We start from the raw sequence: 17,471 nt of genomic DNA, 5'->3' as shown, positions 1-17,471 counted from the left end.
AACAATAGGCACCGTCGTCCGAGGGTCAAACGCTCCTTTGTGCTCCTTTTGTTGTCTGTCCTTGAGCGTAATACAATACAAGAGCACCCCAACACACCCACACACCCACCCACCAACCCATCTCCACACGCACACACACACTGGAATTTGTATCCTTTGTGGAGTAATTGTTTGTGTTCTCGTACTGCAATTTTAGAGTTTGAAAGTGTTGTTTTAACTTAATATCCCTTGATATAAAATGCTTGAATTTGCGATCGATCAACACACCTTGGAAATTCCTAGTTTTTGAGTAAAATACATATATATATTTCGTGGTAACCTTGTGGAGACGTATTCATCTATAGAAATTGCCCCGTGGAGACTTTTACAATGTCGTGTTCCCTATTATTCACTTGTCTCCACAGGGTACCGTGTACCAGATCATGCCCACCCCTACTGACGCCTAAACAAAACCCACCCCCCTCCCCCTCCCCACCCCAACCTCCTTGAATTTGGGGAGACGTAATTAAATTAGCTTTTTATTATTACAATAATATTTAACGAGTGCCCCTACTGAAAATGAGGCCACCTTAGTGTCCCATGCAACACTCATCAAAAAATGCAAAAACTTTCAAAGAAAACAATTACTCTGTAGTGACTGCCTGCCCTCTGTTGTGTATTAAAATCCAAACTGTGCTTCAATGAAAAAGATATATGTTTGATCATTTTTTATTAGTGAAGTTTTAAATTGAAAGTTTATAGGATGTTATCCAATGGATTTTTTTTTAAAATCTCCCCAAAATTTCCTGGGTGAAATGATTTCCTCCCCTACACAATTTTAGAGATACATGTATTTCGACTTTATAAAACAAATGGGGAAACATCAGCAGGAAAACTTTTACAATCCTGACAGTGTACAGGCAAACAGTAACCTTCTTAACAGAAATGTAAACTAGCTCTAAAAAAGTCACACAAAACCCTAAAATCTGATAACTGTAAAGGAGGATACTTATAAAGGCAGGATTTGTAGGCAATCTATTTTGTCTGGCTTTTAAATATTATCAATTCGATTAAAATAATATTAAGTCAGTTAAAGTATGGCAGTAACTGAGTCTGTAGTAATGTAAAAACATGTTGCACAGGTTTTGTGTGTTTTGGAAGCTTCAATGCTCTACTGCTCGCACAGGAATCCTACCAACTTATGATGAGCCTTTATTGGCTAAGCACTGGTCCCCCTTGGGCGACAGTTATTGGGTTAAGGGCATTTATGGTGCATTTTTTAGAGCTTAAAAATCATGTCCCTTCCCCCGAGGGTTTCTTTTGACTGTTTGTATGTGATAGAGGACATATTTAGGGATTGAAAATCGTTGATTTGGTTTCTGTTGCAATTTGGTCAAGGTCATGGCAATAATGCATGTACTAAACAAATAATGGGGTATTAATGTGTTCAAAACTGTTGTGGGGTCGATGTTCACTAAGAAGTGATGTACATTCTACATGTCCAACAAATAACAGGGTATTCCTGTAGTAACTGTAAGAACTTGGGATTCTTCGTTTTGTATCTTCAAATGGTCGTTGTATGTGTCTTCGCAGTATTTTGCGTCCAGTTTGCACCGGAGGATTATGTATACGCGCAAAAGCTTTCAAAATTCAGATCAGATGACGGATAAGCCCGCAACGATCGAGGCCGGAAATGCTATGCGCCATAATTCCAAAACCCTTTTATCTATAGTCATGAAATTTCTCAGGTATGTCCATGATGAGTTGCTCTATGCATGAGTTTCAATTTGTTTTGTTACTCGATGGCTGAGATCTTAGGGAGAGGGCGGAATCCGCCTCCCCCCGGCTGAGAGGTGGTCAAAATAATCCGGCCCTTTTAGGGTTAACAAGTGGGCTTTAAACATTAATTGACTAAAGAATCAAAGCATAGAACCGTCTGGTAGAGCTGCTCAAGACAATAGCTTAATTGACAAGTGCCTGAGTATCAGAAGGGAATGCCGTTGTTTAGGACCCTGCAAACAAAAGTAGCGGGGTAATAATGATTTGAAGCCGTATGGGCCACAAATTTCGTGTTTTATAAAGTAATCGATCTAGAAAGGCATTGTGATGCAAGGGAAGCAAAATTTAATATTCATCATGCAATTATATTATTTTCATAAATATTAAAAAGAAATCACCTTTTTTGTCAAAGAAAAAAAATAATTATTGATTAATTGTTCCCCGAACATTTCCACACAATATTTTCTTAGAATGGCACATGATGTCCTAAAATCAGGTGGAATGTATATTTTGGGGTCTTTTCCAGATCTTCCAGGAAGTTTGAATTTCATTTTTTTTTTGAGCCAAAATAAAAAAAAATTCAATTCAATTTTAATAGCATTGTGCCAAAAACTGCATTTTTAAACGACTCAGAAATGACATAAGCATTGAAGCTTCTATCACATTATATATCTTGATTATGCCCGACGATAAGGCCAATTAAAAAAACAACAGTTTCTCGTCCCCGAACGCCTCCTCTTTCCTGGACGCTTCCCGTTTTCATAACAAAAATCAGACAATTGCAATGTATTTTTGCCTTTACATTTGTTACCCTTAAAATGTAGCTATGTAGGTGAATCTGGTAGAGAGGTCGATGGCTTCCTTGGTTAAAAAGTATCAGCAAACGAGTCAAGAAAACTGGAGAATCCGTCCGCCATCTTCAGGATAAAGGTCGCCTCCTTTTTTCCCTCCAAAAAGCCAGAAGAATTCTTTTTTTTTAAACTTTGCCTAACGGCTTTTTAATCACGACAGTAATGCATCAAGCAATAGTGTACTTGAGCAATCCTGAAAATGTACCCTTTTTGTTCTTTTTGTAAACTGTGAGATCGCCCTCGACTTTCGTTGCGACGTTTCCTTGCCATAGATCATCGCCCGAAGGGTTCTCCAGGTGATGCCACTGGCTGCCGTTCGCGACTACAGCCACGTCGCCTGCGTCTGGAACACGGAGCTTGAATCTCACCTCTGTATTTGCAGGTAGTCTGCCTTGCATCGGTTCCAGAAGCTCACATCCATCACCAAAAAGATTATAAACAAGTGGAAAGGTTCTGGGAGTGGACGGGGTACTCTTAGACTCAACCAGAAAATCACCCATGTAATCGGGGCTGCCTTCGCTTCCGGCAGGCTTGGCGAAGAGAGTGCACTTGAACAAGCCTTCCGAAGGCACGGCCAATAGGTACGTGAAGCCGTCGTCCGTGTTGGTTCTTAGGACACTATTTCCAGATCCTACCCCGCCGGCTTTGGACAAAGCACAGCTGGTCTCAACGGGCCGGTTCTTGTCAATTTTAAGCTCCACTTTGGCGAGACCGGTGTCGTCGGGTGCCACTGACGGGTTCGTCCCCTTGAATGAGAGTCCAAGAGCCGTAGCTTTGGCTTTAAGACCCCACTGGGGCACGGTAGGGTAGGGGTTCTTGGGACACGACACGGAGGTACATCTTAACAAGAAGTCACCTATCCATTCCTTCTTTTTGTCACCGGCTGTTCTTTCCTTGGCAAAAAGAGTTAGCTTATAGTCGCCGACAGAGGGCGGGTTCACCACAAGAGTGACAGCTTTAAAATTATCCTGATGAACGTACAAATACGAGTACTGACTGAACGTCTGTCCGGAGGCTTTGTCTGTTAGGGTGTGAGTAACCGAGATTTGCCGGTCGGATGAGAAGCCAAATATAACTGAGTCATCGATCTCAATGAGAGATCTGTAGTGACTCAAGCTCGAGGGATTTATACCGAGGTCAAAAAAGCCTCCTTTCAGAAAAGGTGCCTCTTCATATTGCTCTAGAGTCCATGGTGTATCAAGCAGTTGCCACTTGTCCATGTTCTGGCTTTTGTTGTAAGGAAAGTGTGTGTAAATAAACTCCTCAGGATCGGTCAGAAAGTAATTTTCCTTGAACTTGAACTGGAACAGAAAGAAGAATCACAAACTAGTATTACCTCAAATGAGTCAAGCCGTGCACTTAAGTCAATTTGATACAACGCAGTTTGATATAACTTTTCTGGAAGAAATCAATCTTGCTTTCAAAATTTGCGGATCAATCTTATTCAATTAATGTAATTAATTGATCTCGAAATGTACATCACTTTCAATTGGTATTGATTGAGCAATCAGCCATAAATCGACTCATATTGATGACATAATGCATTAATTGATTGATCCATTGATCTATTGATCAATCGATCAACTGATTAGCGAAGCAATCGAGGGCGACATTTGTTGATATAAGTCAGTTGGTCGTTTACAACTAACTAACTTGTTCGGTCAATTAAGTTAGTTGATTAGTCCATCAGTTTGTCGAGTATTTTGTCAGTTGATAGGTCGATGATTGAGTGTGCAATACATTGACCAATCGGTGTATGTATTGATCAATTATATCTAACATCTCAGGACGCAAATGCTACTACGGGAGCTGATATAAGTCAATTTGTTCATTGAACCACCAAATAAATCATTTTAGTCGATCAGTCAATTAGTCTGCTAGATTGATAGTCATACTCTCAATCTAGCAGGCTGACTCATGATAAACCAGTTTTCGTCCCTGTCCGCTTCCTTCCGCCGTATTTTGGGGTCCTCCACCTCCCGTTTTTCTGATCACACATTTAAGCAATATTTTGTCTTTTTGTTTTCCAAAAAGAAAAAGAAGAAGCTGTACCTATGCAACTTCAAAATCTGGTAGAAAAGTTGATTGCTCATTTGATACACTGATATTAGTAAAAGAGTCGAGAAAATGGAGAATCTACATGGGGGGGGGGGGGGAGTGCAGGACCTTTTTCCTTTATTTTTTTGTTAATTGACCTTACCTGGAAAGGCTGAGCGGGATTTACGAAGCCAGTAGCCCACGTGCAGTCGAGTAGACGCCAGGCGTTATCTACATACACGGCATTCCATGCATGATTTGTAGCCTTGCCCTCAAACAAGTCTCCAGCCGAATACCCGGCGCCCTTGGCGTGCCCACTGATCTTCTCACACCTGATGCCTGCCCGCCTGAAAAGTGGTACGAATAGGTGGATGTAGGCCTACCTAACTACCTATTTAATAGAACATCATTCAACAACATAAGGACATTTTTGCAAACTGGTGTAAACTGAAAGTTGTTTGTTAACCCGCAATCTTCAGGTGGACCATGAGATCCGTCTCAGCGTACGGCTCGGCAAATATCGCGAAACCGTACGAGGTGCTTCGCTCGTACCCCCGCGCCCTACAAACAGGACGCTGGGATACTCTGATGAGCTTCACAGAATCTTGTAAAGGAAATGGCATATGACCTATGTATAAAACATCTGGCTGCAGTTGTTCAAGTCCGCATTAAGACAATGTGCTCAAATGCTATCCGAAACTTTCCATAGAAATACGCACATTCCATACCGGATGTGATTTCTGTTTCATTGCGAACCATGTGGACAACATTTTGAGCGTCGCATTTTGCAATCCGACAGTTCGTGACTTGAAACGGAGCCTGAGCGAGTGACGGGAATTGTAAATTTACAACACAGATAAGTTTTTACAAACTTTTCCTACATTATTACGCTTTTTCAACGAGAAATTAATCAGTCTTAACGGCCGTTTCAAATCATGTAGAGTCATGACCTTGATGACGCGCAGGTCACTGGTCACGCAAAATCCAACCAATCAGAGCGTGAATTCATCAGAGTATCCCAGCGTCCTGTTTGCAGGGCAGGGGGTACGAGCGAAACGAGGTGCGAGCTCTACTATTTGCACTCTTGAGTGCCTCCAGGGCGCCCTCAAGAAAGAATGCAAATGTAATATGCTTTTATTTCTAACAATTGAGAGCACTAATACGCGGCTATTCAAACACCTTTACGTTATTCTTAAAAATAACGGCTGTTAAAAATATAGTTTGTACTAAAACGAAACAAAAAAATGTAAAGTTAGTCAATAATCTATGAATCAGGTCTTCTTGTATCCCACAATGGCGTCTTTGAGGAGCTCTCTCATTGGCTCAAAACGTCGATGTGACTTACCTGCACATGTCCTGGAATAGCTGGCCGTACCCGTCACACACCCCACAACCTCTCTGCAACACCGCATCCGGCGTACAATTCCCTCCTTGGATGTTACCAGAACGGTAGCTCTGGACGTCATACCTTGAAAAAAAGTAAAATTTTGAAATTGAGACCGACTAAATTAATAAAGCCTTAGGGTACGTGGATTGGTAATTACAGAGAATATTTGATTATGAAAAACAATTTAACTGCATTCCGAGTTGTCATGGAATACTGATTGTGACTATTAACCTTTATTACAGCGGCCATCTTAGAGGTTTGATCTGTTATGTTCATTAAATATGTGATGGCACTAGAGGACTACACGTGCGTATTTTGTTGAAAAAAGCACACGCCTAAAGAATACGCTGCAGTGCAAAATAACATATGCTCCCACTCTGAGGACATGGTGTCCTTCTTTTGTTCCCATTGTTTGGACACACTTTTTCTCGACAAGTCCTACAAAGTTTGTACAGAGAAACCTTGCGAGGACTTGGGTTCAGGTCCTCGGGCTTAATGTATCGTCGCAGCTAGGTTACCCATTGTTCGAAGTGTTCTGAGGTAAAGGCAAATTAACCAGATACACATTCTCCAACAATTCCAGTTACTGACGTGTAGGGAGCCATCACCCACTGAGTTTCCAAAAAAATTATCCGGCTTCTCGTGACATTCGAATTTGAATTTTGCAACTGTAATTATTCTACAAATTTTGAGCTTTGTATGGATAAGTTCATTTTGAAGTCAGGTTGGCGTAGCGGTACTTTCCTCGCCTTTCACCGCTGTGACCCGGGTTCGAATCCCGCCTGGGTCAATATGTGGATTGGGTTTTCAGTCCCCAACTTATTCCGTGGGATTTCCTCAGAATACTCTTCTGGGCTTTTCCTCCCACCTCTAAAACTGTAATTTCTTCACATTGTCTTCTCCTTACTGGGACCCATGGGAGATCAGTGGATTCCACTGAATGGGCTACCCAGTTAAAATAAGAAATAGATAAATAAATAAATAGATAATAAGTCATTGCGTACTCACTCGATATTGTTGGTAATCCACCTGAAGAGCACACGGATTCTCTCCAGATTGGTTGAGCAAACCTTGGTCAAATAGTTCACGAGGTTTTCTATCGAGCTGGCTGCAGACTTTGGTGCCTTGAAAATAAAGTCAATAAACAGAAAATGATTTTATTAGTCGCTGAATCAAGGATATTAATGAACCGTCTATTGATTTGGGGAATCAAATCCATCATCCTTCCGAGTCCGACTGTACTACAAACTTACTACCTGACCAATCTAGAACCTAATCCAACCAACCAGCCCACACACCAATAACTCAGTGTCCGCTCGTCCGACAACCGACCAGCCGATAGAACTAAAAACTGACCAACCCATTTTCAGACCCACTTTTGGGGGGACCAAAACTTTTTTGGCCCCCAAAATTGTGTTTTGGATCCGCCCTCGGCATTGCCCAGTTCATACGTGACAGTCAGTCAATCAGTGAGATAGGTACTAAGAGGAAATTAGGCTTGCCCTTCATTGGGACCAGCAGCACACAGGACACTAACACTCCTGTGCCTACACCAGGATTCGCCCATACCTGTAATGCGTGGTCGTCAATATCCGCGAACACATTCGAATCCGGAATGTATTCTTTTTTCTTTGTAGCAGGCGGAGTCGGCTTGGGTCGGTGCTCGCTGTGTTTTGCAGGCTCGCTGTCAATCAGCGGGCTGGATTGGACATGCTCTTGAAGATGTTGTTGTGGTGAGGGTGGCTGCTTCTGCTGTAGCTGCTGCGGATGCTGCTTTTGCTGCTGTTGCTCTTCTTGTTTACGCCGTTGATTTTGCTCTTGGCGCCGATCTTTTGTTTGTTGGGCGTCTTGAGGACTAGCACTAGTCGATTCATGAGCTGTGGTTTTCGACGCTCCACATCCCATGATGAAACATGTATTTCTGAAAGTACAATTAATGTTAGAGTACCTCGCGTATTCAATGTAACTAAAAATTGAAATAAGGAGCAGCCTCGCAGGTACCTACAATGCATCTAGGTCAAATTTAATAGCATATTATACAGGTGGACGGGCAGATATAGTAATAATCAGAGGGGTTGAGGTACATTGGATTAAGGGATTCAGTGTGTGCGACTGTGGGGAGGAATTGACAATGGAACACCTGCTGAGTGCCCCCACCTGCCAAAACCCGGTACTCATGAAGATCTGGAATGGTTCAACCCCCTGCGCCCAAGTTATTAATGGTGCTGGTTTTGATTTGTATCTTTTGTTTGGTGTTGAGAGTTTGTTTTTATTCATATACATACATGGCTTGTTTATTTAATTTTGTACCATATTTCTTATTTTGCAATAACACTTTCAAAGTGACTCATGGGAGGGGAAGGACAAGAGTGATAACCATGTAATTTGAAATGATTGTTTTTATTTTGTACTGTGATGCAGAACGGTGTTATTCTTAGAGAAATTGTGTTCCCTCAGTTTCATACACTGACTATTCGAAATACAAATGTATAGGCCGACCCATGATAAATGAAAATGACTCAATAAAATTACCTTTCAATTCGCTGCTAAAAGTTCATCATGACTTCACTGTGAATCTCTACTGTGTCAAGTCTACCTGACGTACCACTATCCCTTCGTAGAAACAGTCAATGTTTACGTTCAAAGTCCACAAGGCAACGTTTTAGCAGGCTCCCATTGCAAATTGTCTTTTGAATTGCCACATGTGGGAGCGATATTTTGGAATTCCCCCAAAACTTAATTAATGATGGCAAATTGAACTGAGAGTCGTACGTATTTCACATGGCATTCTTGGGTTTATGTACATGTACAGTGCATTACAATTCCATGATTGCACGGATAGCTGGTCTAGCCGCGTACGTTGTCAAGTGACTCCTACATGTTGCATAGGGATAGATCGGTCGTTATCGATCTCTCTATGTAAGTGGCTCGCAGTTCATGAATCAAACACAATGAACGGACCTTGCTTTTATATCCGCGTTGCTCCGGCTTATTAAGGTGTATAGTAGCTACGCAAACAAATGCTACACTATTACTGGCGGGGCTGATATGTTGGATAATTGATAGCGCCCCCTACCACCAGGCGGCTTAGATGACTGGGGATTCTCACAAGCGTTTAATTATAGTCCGTGGGACGAGAGAGCCCGAAAACGCTTTAGTTTTCGAGAAACGCGATCTGGTCTGCCGAATTTTAGTTTATGATGTACCACACAAAAAAACTGAGTATTTAATTTCTCATCTACGCCAAACCTTGTCATTCAGAAGTTAAATTTGTCTAATTGATTTACATGTATATAAGACGAATTCGATCACTGAATGTTGCCATTCGGCAACACCTTAGACGAATTTGATCTGTAATGACGAATATTCTCGACCCGGTGACCTAAAAAAAGAAGTTGACCTAACTTTCAAATTGAATGGTGAATGACTAATTGGTTTTGTTAAAAGCGTGTGAATTTTTTCTTGGGCGAAATTGAATGTTAGAGTTTGTGAATGTGAATGAAAAATGTTGTAGAATAGCCGAGAAAATCTAGACTTCTTTCAACTTTCATAACACATGCAAATTCTGGATTTGTGTTATTATTTCTAATCACGATTCCAAACCCTTTTTATTACAGTTTGTCCAACTTGAAATGATCAATGCACTGGACGTTTTAAGATCGAATGTAATGTATTAGCCAAATAAAAATGTATTAGTATAGTTAAACCGTATACCCAGATGAGAATCTCAGGGTAACATCTCTCAGTTCTGCCCCCCCCCCCCGTTTTTTTTTTTTGGGGGGGGATTTGTCGAAAATCCACAAGTGAAATTTTTTAACAGACTTCCCCCTTTTCAATAGCAGTGACGCAGAATTTTAAAAAGGGATTATATACATGTACATCAGATACGTTGAAGCGTCTTATTACAAAACCACTCAAAATTTCATCTCATGTTCCGTCATACATTACATGTACTTAGGTTAATTTGTATTATTGATTACAAATGTTTATAAAAAAATGACTCCGAAATAAAAAAAAAGGCAATAACTACAAATACTTAAGCACTTAAGGAAATGCAAATCGTGATTTATTTAATACAATCTATATTTTTATATATCATTTATTTATGTGGTATTTTTTTTTTTTGGGGGGGGGGCAATTAAAACATGCACAGTTTTCACCCACACAAGAAGAATGGTATTTAGATGACAAAAGTTTGTTCAATCTGTACTGAATGAGCATTTGACTCGTTTATTTTCAACTAACAAAATGTATAAACATCACATACGGATTACATAAATTGTTGTACATAGGCATAATATGTCAAAAGTCTCATTGTAAATTGAAGGACCCACTTTAAAAGAAAAAGAACTTATATTCCCTTACTTGGAAGCTTTGAGTTGCAGCATTACAACTGCTATTATTTTGTTTCAGCTGAGTATCGTTTTTGTTATTTGAATATTGTTTTAAGAATTGATTCGTGTTTTGTTGTCGCTCCATCCATTCCGTTAAAACCACAAGTAAACCCCAACGGCCCACCCGCTTCCTTTTTTTTGGCTGCATCAAATGATAACAATTTTTAAATATCAGGCATACTTAGGTCATGTAGGTGGTGTGAGATCCTGTTCTAAGTGCAGTGTTGGTGGGTCGAGTTTCCGCCGCGCCGTTTGAGTGCGAGAACAATAAAAATACTCGCGTCAAAACAGACCGCCTGAACTCGTACGCCATTGCATTAGAAAAGGTTTTTGACTACATGTATGTCAATAGAGGGCGCTGTTTCTTATGTTTTTTCCTTGTACAATTTTCGATGTTTTTATGCCAGATTTTTTGTGTGAATCGGGGAACAAATTTTTTCGATATGGTACACCATAATCTACATCTCTGTGAAGTTTTATAAAATTCGGCGAACCAGACCGCGTGGCGAGCGAAGAAAAGGCCTCATCCCACAAACTTTTAGAAGAACCCATCTAATATCTTAGATCAAGAGTATAGATCGGGGTGGAGTGAAGTCAGGTTATATCAGTTGTTACAATCAGCACCAGGGTGGCCGTTTTAGCCGATTTTCGGTTAACTTTGATAGTTTTTGGTTAAAAACGAATTTGACAGAACATTTGACAGAATGTTTTTTTTTTGGCAGATTTAGGGCAGAATTCCGCAAAATTGGTTATTTTACAGAAAATTTGAAAAAAAATGGTACATTTGTGTGAAAAAGCTTTCATTTTTTCAAACAAACCCTCGCATAATGCCCGGTTGGCTAGTCTAGGTGCTGAGGTCCACTGGGAACCGGACTTCGTCGTGACGCAATCTCATTTTGCCGGAAATTTACGCAATTTCATAACATTTTTACGTGACTATAGATTGTGTATAATGTAATTCCAGTCTCAAATTAAGGCAAAACTGCAACATCATCTGCATGTGATTTTAAGTGGTTGTATTTCGAGTAATTTGGGGGAATTTGGCAGATTTTTGATAAATCCGACAGATTTTTGAAGTGCACTTAGCAACATTTGGCCATGACCTTACGGTCACTCTGATCAGCACTTCAGACTCAAGAACCATGGAGTTTCCAGAACATAGGTCTGTGAGCCACATCAGCCAATGTAAAACGATTCTCGGATGTCCGCGCCCACCTATTGCTCAAGGTCTATAGGATCATTAGCTTTTTATGCAATTTTTACGTGAAGAGCTTAAAAATCATGTCCCCCCCCCTCCCCGCCGGGAGGATTTTTTTGTGACTTTTTGTATGTGATATGAGGACATATTTAGGGATTGAAAACCGTTGATTTGGTTTCTGTTGCAATTTGTTCAAGGTCATGGCAATAATGCATGTACTAAACAAATAATGGGGTATTAATGTGTTCAAAACTGTTGTGGGGTCGATGTTCACTAAGAAGTGATGTACATTGTACATGTCTAACAAACAACAGGGTATTCCTGTAATAACTGTGAAAACTGGGGATTCTTCGTTTCGCATCTTCAAAGCATCAAATGGTCGTTCTGAGAGATGGCTGAGAGATGGTCAAAATAACCCGGCCCTTTTAGGGTTAACAGGTGGGCTTTAAACATTAATTGACTAAAGAATCGAAGCATCGAACCGTCTGGTAGAGCACCTCGAGACACTGGCTTAATTGACAAGTGCCTGAGCACCAGAAGGGAATGCCGTTGTTAAGGACCCTGCAAACAAAAATCCGGGGGGGGGGGGGGGGGGTTAATAATGATTTTAAACCGTATGGGCCTCAAATTTCGTGTTTTATTAAGTAATCGATCTAGAAAAGCATTGTGATGCAAGGGAAGCATAATTTAATATTCATCATACAATTATATTTCATAATTATTTGAAAAAAATCACCTTTTGTAAAGAACAAAATATATTATTGATTAATTGTTCCCCGAACATTTTCACACAATATTTCCTTGGAATGGCACATACTGTCCTGAAATCAGGTGGAATGTATTTTGGGGTCGTTTCCAGATCTCCCAGGAAGTTTAATAATAATAATAATAATAACAAGCATTTATAGAGCGCTCTTACACAAAAGGTATCACAGCGCTTAACAGCAAAGTAAAATTACAGAAACTAAGACTCAAAATTAGAGAAAACAGTGAAGGCAGATTAACGATTTAACAGAAAAGTCTTGACACAGTTCTTGAACCCTTGAAGTGTTTGTGCTGAGCGGATTTCCCTCGGAAGACTGTTCCAAAGACGTGGGGCATGTGCATAGAACCCACGTTCCCCTATCAAAGAATGCACTTTAGGAACTACAAGCAGTGTGTTGTCTGAACCGGACTTAAGGCCAGGTCGTCTGGGGTGATACACGTCAATGAGAGTGGTGAGATATGAGGGGGCGTGGTTATGGAGACATTTGTAGACTGTGGTGAGGATCTTGAAGACGATTCGGTGGTGGGCCGGGAGCCAGTGAAGTTGATGGAGGAGAGGTGTAACGTGTTCATACTTCCCACATTTGTGGATTACTTTGGCAGCACGGTTTTGAACCCGTTGCAGCCGCTGGACATCCGAGGACGAAATTCCTTGAAGCAAGGCGTTGGTATAGTCAAGCCTTGAGGTGACGACGGCCCGGACTGCCTGTTCACATGTAGTATTATCGATGTATCGTCGTATGCGTCCAAGGTTACAAAGATGGAAGTGGAGAGAACGACACAAGTAAGACATGTGATGGTCCATCTTCATTGTAGAATTAAATTCCACGCCGAGATTCCGAACAGTGTTGGATGGTGTGATGACAGCATTCTCAATTTGGAGTGATACATTTGACAAGAGATGCCGTGTAGACGGATTTGTGACAACCATAAATTGGGTCTTATCACAGTTAAGTTTCAGCATGTTAAGTAACATCCACTTTTGCAAGTCGGCGATGCACGCTGACAGAGAAGACAGACCAGCTTCCACGGCAAATGGAAACCCTTGGATTAATAGCAATGTACAACTGTACACCATCTGCATATGAGTGGTAACACACGCACTTATGCTGTTTGATGACATTAGCGATGGGGTGTGTATACATGATGAATAGCTGCGGGCCAATCACTGAGCCCTGTGGGACTCCGTAATCAAGAGGCTGGGATTCCGACAACTCGGAAACGACTTTGACCCTGCATACCCAGCTAGCACATTTATGTTTTAATAACGTGGTGTACATGTTATGTCTAATGTTGTCATGACATTTTGCAATAATGGTATGGCGACATGGTCTTAGTAACGTTTTAACGACACCTTCTTGACATTAATGTAAAACGTTTGTGTGATGTTTTTATTTCGTTATATTGACATTATGCTTTAACATCAAAATAAATATTTCAATGACAACTAATGTTGTCGTGACATTTTGCAAAAATGTTATGGCGACATGGTCTTAGAAACATTATTACTTCGTTCTTACGACTTTCCTGCAAAAATGAGTGGAATAACATTATTAAATAACATTTAAAAATGTTATTAAAATAACATTATTAAATAACATTAAGATAATGTTACGTGTACATCTCACCGGAATATTGTTAAAATATAATAATAATATTTTCAGACCATGTCGCCTTAACATCATTAAGACACGTTCAAACCACATGTTATTACGTGAGTTACGATGGATACTGACGTTTGAACTGTACCACGTATTTGCACGGTGTTCGAGTCTATGCATTGCCATTCCCACTTCGTTCCTGCAATCAATCGGTTATGTTAGCGATTTCCAAGGTTCCTGAAATGCAATTCATATTGGTTATCACTCAAATAATTAGTATCATTATTCATATTGGTTAGTATACAATATACACATACATAGGTCCTCTGACCATGCCCTTCTCCAATCTAAGAAGGTGCTTACTTGGTATATATGTGCCTCTCGTTATCTGTAGTAACAGTTTGCACGTAAAATATTTTATTTGCTATGTTTTGCTTGTTTTTGGCAACTGTGTTTCTGTGAGACTTTGAATAGCTAAATATTATAACATTCTCTACATAAAAACACCCTAAAACAAACCGCTATTACTCAAAAGTATCGTTCATTGCCAAAAAAAGGCACAATTGCTTCACCAAAGTTTACCACGCCCACCTCGGGTCAACATGTAAATTAAGGTCACAGTGAAATTATTTATGTTGCTATAACATCATCACAACGTTCTACAATGTATGAACATATAATAATGTTGTCATGTAGAAGACCATCGTACAACATTGCCACAACGTTTACAGCATTTACCAAGCAGTGTTAGATGATCTTTATGTCAATAAGTTGGCAACAAACTCATTGATTGTCTCGTTATTAACCTCGTTATTTTAAAATATAACATTTTAAAACAGGGATACAGAATAATGAAATTAAAATGTTGATGCAAATTTATAATTGCAAGAACAAACTGTGGGAATGGCGTTGCATAGATACTGATTCCAACACTGTACCAACACGAGCAAGTTCAAACATCAGTGTAAAACGAGCACTACAATATAGCATATGACTTGAAATTTTTTGCATAAGTATGTGGCGACATGGTCTAAAAATATTATTATTACATTGTAACGACATTTCAGTGAATTGTGCGCGTAACATTATTTTAATGTTAAGGCCTTAATGTTATTTAAATATGTTATAGCGACACGGTTTTGGTGACATGTTTTCATGACATTCCTGATAATTGTGCGCGTAACGTTATCTTAACATTAAGGCATTATGTAATAATGTCATAGCGATATGGTCTTCGTAATGCTATTACATGACACAGTTCAACAGCAAGCTTTGAGGAAAGTCGTAAGAGCACAACAATAATATTCCTTAGACCATGTCGCCATAACATCTTTACAAAGTACCACGACAACTTTAATTGCCATTAGGTCATTAAATGATCTTCAAGTATTATGTCGGTATAACGTAAAGAAAACATCTGACAAATGTTTTCTATTAATATCAGACATGTGCCTTTAAAACGTTTTCTAAGACCATGTCGCCATAACATTATTGCAAAATATCATGGCAACATTGAACATGACGTACACGTATTCCACGTCATTAAAACATCTGGGCAAATCTTGTTAAAAAGATTTTGGTAATAACATTTTGATAATATCGCTTTAACATACCCGATTAATCTTCAAATATGAGGCATTTAAATCACGTTATTGAAATGTTTTTGTATACTTTCATGATATTTCTTTAATCAACCTTTTTAAAAGATTTGGTAAAAACGTTTTGATTATATCGCTTAAACATACCTGATAAAATGTCAGAATTTGAGGCATTTAAATCGCGTTTTAAAAAGTTTTTGAATATACCATGATATTTCCTTCATAAACCTTTTAAAACATTTGGTAAAACGTTTTAATAATATTGCCTAAACATACCTGACAAAATGTCAAATTTGAGGCATTTAATTACATTTTTAAAACGTTTTTGTAATGTCATGAAATTTCCTCCATAAATCTTTTTTTCAAAACATTTCGTTATAACGTTTTGATAGTATCGCTTTAACATACCTGATAGAACGTCATATTTGAGGCATTTTAATTACGTTTTTAAAACGTTTTTGTATATGTCGTGAAATTTCCTACATCAATCTTTTTAAAAACATTTGGTAATAACGTTTTGATAATACCGCTTTAACATACCTAATAAAACGTCAAATTTGAGGCATTTAAATCACGTTTTTAAAACGCTTTTGAATATACCATGATATTTCCTCCATAAATCTTTTTAAAAACATTTGTTAAGAACGTTTCGATAATATCGCTTTTACATACCTGATAAAACGTCAAATATGAGGCATTTAAATCACGTTATTAAAATGTTTTTGTATAATATCACGATATTACATTGATCACTCTTTTTCAAAACATTTCGTTATAACGTTTTGATAGTATCGCTTTAACATACCTGACAAAACGTCAAATTTGAGGCATTTTAATTACATTTTTAAAACGTTTTTGTAATGTCATGAAATTTCCTCCCCGCAAACCGAAATAATTGCTTTTTGGACAAGGTCTCAATGTCACACATGTACCTGCTTCTGCTTAACCAAACCGCAAATCACTCGTAAGCAACATCAATAATGTATCTTCAACCGAAGACTAAAATGTACATCACTAATGCGTAACAAACGCTCTAAAAACCATCCTTTCAAACCACTCTCGAATTGGCATCCGAAATCAACTTCTAGTGAAACGCTAGAAAAATACACAGAAGCCACTCAATTTAAACTTGCACACAAGTTTAACACATTAAATTCGAGGATGAAGAAAAATCAAAACAAACTCCACCTGTCTTCACCACAACATACAACCCAGCCATAACACACCCTGACCTAAATTGAGCAATAAACAAGCACTGGAACATAATCCAAGGCAATAAACTACTCTACGGAAACATTTCCAAAATCCCAATCCATTGCCTTCAGAAAAGCCGCCAAAACATCCGGGAGAAACTACCACAGCAAATCAAGAGCTAAACCCACTCCCAACAAACTCTGGCTTCTTCGAAAAACCAACCGAACCTGACAAAACCCGCAACATATTGCTCTCCTGATTAGAGGAACAAACCGGTACCAACTGAAATCATATGGCTATACTCAAAACACTCGAATGCTACGAAATTTGATTGGAACATATACCCAATCTCAACTTTTCTGCGAGTCAGCCTCGATTCTTTTTTGAATCACCAATCTGCAACTGAAGAGTGCCCAAACAGCAAGGCACGAAAGCATGCTCTTGCTATCAAGAGGATTTGCGAACATAATCCTCTGCTCGCACCATTAATTTAAAAATTAAACGAAAGAAATGAAGTTTAATTGTAATTCTATCGAATCTATCACGTCACGTGGATGACGTCTATCTGAGGAGGGAAGTGTGAGCAAATCAGGCTTGTTTGGCAATATAATAGGTAACCTTATTAGCATTTTGAGCAATTTAGGGAACCACGTTTGTGTGTGCCAAATTGGAAAAATAAGTATTCCCA

The 17,471-nt window shown here is 39.2% G+C and overlaps 1 protein-coding gene across 1 annotated transcript; it reads right to left on the bottom strand.

Annotated features, from left to right (window-relative positions):
- Positions 1–2,080: 2,080 nt before the first annotated feature.
- LOC119728824 (kyphoscoliosis peptidase-like) lies at positions 2,081–9,050 on the bottom strand. Its single transcript, XM_038201220.1, has 6 exons — positions 8,566–9,050; positions 7,603–7,954; positions 7,042–7,157; positions 5,992–6,114; positions 4,810–4,993; positions 2,081–3,910 (listed from the first exon to the last, which is right to left on the bottom strand). Exons 2-6 carry the CDS (start codon positions 7,936–7,938, stop codon positions 2,777–2,779), a joined length of 1,893 nt encoding a protein of 630 aa, XP_038057148.1. The 5' UTR covers positions 7,939–7,954; positions 8,566–9,050; the 3' UTR covers positions 2,081–2,776.
- Between the last annotated feature and the right edge of the window lie 8,421 nt (positions 9,051–17,471).

This window comes from Patiria miniata, unplaced genomic scaffold, assembly GCF_015706575.1.
Source record: "Patiria miniata isolate m_02_andy unplaced genomic scaffold, ASM1570657v1 HiC_scaffold_20, whole genome shotgun sequence".
Taxonomy (NCBI): Eukaryota; Metazoa; Echinodermata; class Asteroidea; order Valvatida; family Asterinidae; genus Patiria; species Patiria miniata.
The sequence above is the reverse complement of the archived record's forward strand: the minus strand, read 5'-3'. Positions and strand labels throughout refer to the sequence as shown.

What these genes read in the sequence shown, in the direction of transcription:
- LOC119728824 (XM_038201220.1), bottom strand. Translation starts at nt 7,938, where the DNA reads ATGGGATGTGGAGCGTCGAAAACCACAGCTCATGAATCGACTAGTGCT. An exon ending in TTGACGACCACGCATTACAG is followed by an intron (nt 7,158 to 7,602) that starts GTATGGGCGAAT and finishes TTTATTTTCAAG; the next exon opens with GCACCAAAGTCTGCAGCCAG. An exon ending in TGGATTACCAACAATATCGA is followed by an intron (nt 6,115 to 7,041) that starts GTGAGTACGCAA and finishes CTTTTTTTCAAG; the next exon opens with GTATGACGTCCAGAGCTACC.